Source organism: Lepisma saccharinum, chromosome 2 (genome assembly GCF_977018435.1).
Source record: "Lepisma saccharinum chromosome 2, izLepSacc3.1, whole genome shotgun sequence".
Classification (NCBI taxonomy): Eukaryota; Metazoa; Arthropoda; class Insecta; order Zygentoma; family Lepismatidae; genus Lepisma; species Lepisma saccharinum.
Genome location: NC_139230.1, coordinates 136021022 through 136027021, shown reverse-complemented (window position 1 = coordinate 136027021; position 6000 = coordinate 136021022). Strand labels below are relative to the sequence as shown.

Below are 6000 nucleotides of genomic sequence, written 5' to 3'. Positions count from 1 at the left end.
AAAGGACGTATAAATGTGATCCAAATTAATTAATAACTTCAGTTTTAACCTCCCCACCCCCTTCCTCTGCGCAGAACCTTGAGATCTTTGCAGGCGTGTGCTGTCTGGTCGCATACACCATGCTGAAAGCTTCAAAACGAGAGAAAGTTGCCACTTACAGACCTTCCAGACAAGTTACGGTTAAAGGATCTTGTACCGTACCTGCTTCAGTCATCCAAAAATGTTTTTCTCTCGTTTCAGGGATCAGTTCAAATATATTTATTTCTCTCTTTTTTTATTTCTTTACTACAGAAAGGATGTTTAAGAGGTGATGAACTGATGATGATTCGAATTGAGAATGGGCAGTAAAAACATAGTCGAAAGAAGGTGAAGTTGCAAAAAAAAAAGCCTTTAAGACCTAAAAGAGGCTAAAAAAGGACCAATAAGCCAAAAAACGCCGAAAAAAGGACAAATAAAACACACCTTTTTCTGGCCTACAATGACCCAAAATGAACATATATTATGTTGGGCCTCGTCTTCGGACACTAGGAAAAAAAGGATTTTTCCTCAACTTCCGAGCCCTATTCATAACACAGCCATGCAAAATACATTATCAGAAAATTAAATATGTCTCAACGTCATCTGTTATTTCATTGAAAACCTTGTGACACATTTATGGTAAGACACATCCCCACCCCTCCAATAGTTTTTATAAGGGCAAATCGAAAAGTCTTTGCCCCAAAATAATAAACATACAGGAAAATTAAAATATAGGAATTGTTCTATGTACCTTGCACTATTTTTCCACATAATCACCACAGCGGTTCAGGTATTTGTCCCATTGCACCACTGGTTTGGAGCTGCCGCTGTTGTAGAATTCGGCCGGTGATCGTGGAACCACCGCCAGACAGTGGTCTTTGTTTCATCGTCGCAAATAAACCTCTGTCTTGCCAGGAACTTCTTCAGTGGACCAAACACATGACAATCACTGGGTGCGAGGTCTGGACTATACGGTGCATGCTCCAGAATCTCCATTCGAATGATAACACCATTAAGCCTTGTTTCCATGATTATGAAAAACTAAATATGTTTAGTTTATATTTTTAATAAAATAAATTACTGCCTTGGTCAGCATATTTAGTTTTTCCATTCGAATGACTGAAGTCTGTCAATGGTCCTGTTTGCTACATGAGGCCTGACGTTATCGTGAAGGATAACCTCAATGTCCATATCGAGAATCGTTTGCGCTTTTTCCTGATGGCAGCTTGCAGACGTGCGAGTGTGCCACAATAGCTGTCTGTGTCGATGGTGTCACCTCGTGGCATGAAATCGAGCAGGAGTGGTCCTCGACAATCCCAGAAGACTATGAGCAATGTTTTTCGTTGTGAGCGAGGAGCTCATTGTCATGAAGGTCTTCTTGGCCATTTTCGAACTCACAACACCACCACCGCACACTTCTCAAAGCGAGACACTTGTCCCCATACGTTGGCTGCATTTCCCTATGGATCTCATTGGGTGTTTGTCCCTTGCCCCATAGAAAATGAATAACACTTCGCTCATACAACATGGACATGTTGAGTATTACACAAATCTTTGCAAACTGACAACAGTACTGTGCGATGGGGCAGCCGAGAGTTAACCTATTGCATTGAATGTATATCTCGGTTTCTCAATCACACTAATATTTTGTCTGAAAAAACAATATTGGCAAATACTTTTTCATTTTCCCTCTTAGATATAACCCCACGTTCTTAACAGTAAATAAAATTTTGGTATTTTCTTATCTACAAAACATAATTTGTTTTTTACCACGTTACTTTCTGAAGTTAGCATTATTTTTTTTATGCAGCTGGGTCCACATTATGCACATATAAACTGTAATTGGGACTGAGCCTTCAGTTTAAAGTGCAATACAAAACATTACGTGCCCCCATCAGGACTTGAATCCACAACCCCTAGATTTACAGCTGCTAGATATGGTACATGGAGTTAGTTGGAGTTAGTAGCATAAATATTTACCTTCTACGTAACTTGTGTAATGTTATCTTTGTCTAGCATTTTTTCTACATATTGATATAATGCTAGTCAAGTTTTTCATCTTTTTCACTCTAGCACTTCAGTAGTATATTTACTTAGATACTCTACAGCACTATATATATTTTTTGCATGCTTGTACACCATCATTATCCTTTGATTGTATGTTCTTTTTCATTTTATTTGTTGAAGTCACTGCATTATTTACAGAGTGATAAACACTGTAATTGAAACTTATTCAGTTATGTACAGTGTTTCCCCTTGCAATAGTTCATTTATTTGCATTATATATTTTTCATGCTAAAGTTACAATTTAATTTCTGTTTGCATGTTATCAATTGAGTTATTTCTTGCTACAAGGTCTGGCCAGCATGAGTGTACCTATGTTCATAGCTGAGAGTGCATTGCCTGAATCACGTGGATGGCTTGTTACACTGAACATCATCTTCGTTACTGGTGGACAGTTTGTAGCCTCTGTTATATGTGGTGCCTTCAGTTCAGTTGATGAGGGTTGGAGGTATGTTTTGTTTTCATTTTTATTTTTATTTTTTATTATTTTTAATGTATGTGCATTGATGTAAATTTAATGAAGACTTGAGAGCAATTGTTCGGCAAGTGAGGTTGTTGTTTTGCATGATGTTGAATGTGTAACTCTGTTGATTAAAGGTCCAATTTTCAGCACAAATACACATTCAGTATTGAACTGTATATCTGTCACAAGACAGAATCAGGATCCACCAAAATCAGAGTGCAAGTGGAAACATACAGAGGACAGAGTCGATAATTCCTGGGGCTTACACATTACAGATATGAAGTCTTAAAAATAAGATTCCTTCAGAATTATTTATATATTAATGATGTAACCAACAATTAACACAACTTCAATCAACTTGCAGTTCAAACTGTTATCCTTGCATTTACAATTAAATCAAGTTTCAGCAATCAATCTCATGAGTTATACAGATGGTGATGAAAATAATGGAAACATCTTACCGACCTTACTTAATACAGCAGTGTGGGACCACCTTTAGCCTGTCCTACAGCTGCGAATCATTGCAGAATAGATGCATACAGCTCATGAATTGTTTCCAGAGGAATTTTGTACCTTTCGTCATGCAGTGCAGCACTCTGTTCCTTCAGTAATGATGGGGGAGGATATCTGCACCAGACTCGCTGCTCTAAAACAGACCACAGATATTTGATAACATTCAGATGGGGAGACTGGGTGGGCCAGGGGAGGTGTTGAATTTCATCCTCATATTTGTCAAACCACGCTTGAACAGAGCCAGCAGTGTGAATTGGGGCATTGTCATCTTGGATGATGGTATCCTTTTTAGATGATAACATCTGTGCCATAGGATGCACTGGGTCACCTAAAATGTCCACATAATCTTTGATCATACATCGTAATAATAGGACCAAGGGAATACCATGAAATTGCAGCCGACACCATCACAGAGTTCATCCTCATATCTGTTTAACGTTAGGATGGAAGCAGTCCAGCACATAAGCTTCTTTGGGCATCCATGTACATATACCCGACCTGATGTGGGAAACAAGGTGAAGGATGACTCATCAGACCAAATTACTCTCTTCCAATCATCATCGGTCCATATTGCATGGTCCCAGCACCATTTGCATTGTGATAACATGTTCTTGGTGCTGATCAGAGGTTTGGCGATTGCCACCCAGCTGTGGTGTTCATATTGCGCAGCTCAAATCCGACTGTGACTCGGATTGAGAATTGGACATCACTTGTGTCGCAATAGCTCGATGGTTCTTTGAGACAATCATCTTCAATGTTTGGCAGTCCTGATCATGGAAGATGGGTTTCCATCCACTATTGCACTTCGCTGATGATGTCTTGCCATGCGTTGTGCATGCCCTTATCACCTTGGACACTGTTGCTCTTGATACACCTAACACACTGGCAGTCTTTGTTACACTTGCACTAACTAACCTCATTGAAAGTCGGAGAGGTTCCCAAATTTTCATCACCTACGCCTGGCAGATTGCATGCACAAATACATACTACACCGTCTATTGTACTGCTGACTAACATCTTTCACTGCAATACCAAATGACAGTCGCAGGGCACAAATGTTCAGTGTTGCCACCCCACACATATACCATGTTGCTAATCATAGGTGTTTCCATAATTTTGATCACCACGTATATATAATTATAACAAATTCATTATGTAGAGATTAATCCTCTTTATCATTAATTGAAGTGAGCCAGAACCTAATCATGGGAGTGGGTCTACAAGAGAGATGGAGAATTGAAAACAGGTTTCCCTATAACTAAACAAATACAAAGATATAAGTATGGAATAATTACATAAGTGTTAAATAATGAAAAATTTAATTACTAAAGGATACAAGCCTAATACAAATTTAAGGAAGTCCAATTTAACCAACTTCCAAATCATACAGGTATACTCACCATTCATATTGTTGAGAGGTGTGTTGTTTCAGTGTGTGACAATACCTCAAGACTAGGCATGGTCATTTCCTCTTGGAGCAGTGGTGTATGCAAAGTGGTGGGGGGATTACCGGGTTTAAACCCCCCTTGAGCTTTTGAAATATTATGGAAAATGCTGTAGAAAAAAATTAAAAGTGGCTAATTTATCATAGTCAAAGATCTGCAACAGTAATAATAATAATAATAATAATAATAATAATAATAATAATAATAATAATAATAGTCTTCCAATAATAATAATTTCAATTAATATTCCCATGCAGCATGGAGAAAAACACAACATTCCAAACACAATCTAAGCAGCCGCAAAGTTCAATTTTGCAATTTTTTTTTGCAAAAAAGTCGCGCACTGACTCTCGCGAGAATTGTGAAAATTCCTTGCTTCATTGCAGGTAAAGGTAATGTAAATTTCCCCGTGCATATAGCACCGTGCCATGAAGGCACACGTAGTGCTGTGGTGGGCAACACACATTCTCGACCTCGGCCATTTTGCAGGTGTTGTGATCAGCACCTTGCTCCGACAGTCTTTATCCCCAAGGGTTGCCCTCAGGTACCCATTGATATGAGGCTGGGTGCGGAGACAAGGCTGGATAAATTCCAACCAATCCCGGGAATCGAACCCGGATCTCCCACGAGGTTGTCAGACTAGACCACCGCAGCTCCATGAATGAGTTTCATATTTTGATTATTTCAATAAATTTAATATATTTGCTTGTTTTTATGGATTTTCTCACACTTGTCTCACCTATTATATACTAATAACCGTTGACTAGACAATTATTTCGTAACAAAGAAACAAGAAAATGTAATTTTGTTCTATTGCTTTCACAAATATATTTATGTAGATCTCTACTACTTAATAATAGTAGTGATATAAGTAGTAAAAGCAGCCGCATTAGTAGTACTATTAGTAGTAATTAACTTAATTAATTAATTATAAGTATTATTAATTACTTAATTATGATTATTATTAATTAATTAAAGTATAATAAAACAATGGTAATGTGAATTTGTAGAAATTTTTCGATATAACCCCCAGCTTGATGAAATCCTGTGTACGCTACTGTCTTGGAGGAAAGTCAACCAATCAGGATGGGACGTGACATTAATCAGTAGTACCAACTCAATCTGTAGGCAAAAGTTTATAAATGTTACATTGTTATGTGTGTTTATTTTTTGCCTTAGAAACCTTTTTAGTCAAGATTGTGAAGGCTACATCTTCAATACTAATATTGTTCAGTCATTCCATTGCACAGTGGTCCAAAATGCCTCAAACCTGGCCAAAAATAGAAAAAAAGTGAGTTTCCTGCATGCATGGTAAACAATACTCAGATGGTATTATATCCCAAATACCTTGGCTGGAGGCTAATAGAACTGAAAATTGCAAACATAGGCCAGTCGATTTTATGAACACATGTGTGTTATTTTCTTTGAGGTTCTGCAGGATCTATATTGAAAAGTATTGAGTTACCACTTCATCACTTCAGGTCAGGGGCAGTACTA

General features: G+C 37.9%; 1 protein-coding gene across 1 annotated transcript in view; it reads left to right on the top strand.

Annotated features, from left to right (window-relative positions):
* Positions 1-1351: 1351 nt before the first annotated feature.
* LOC145983661 (proton myo-inositol cotransporter-like) overlaps positions 1352-6000 on the top strand; it is a 187469-nt gene continuing 182820 nt past the window's right edge. Inside the window, exons 1-2 of the mRNA XM_083116720.1 lie at positions 1352-1496; positions 2374-2530. Of these exons, the coding sequence (XP_082972846.1) occupies positions 1352-1496; positions 2374-2530 (302 nt within the window). The remainder of the gene's footprint in view (positions 1497-2373; positions 2531-6000) is intronic.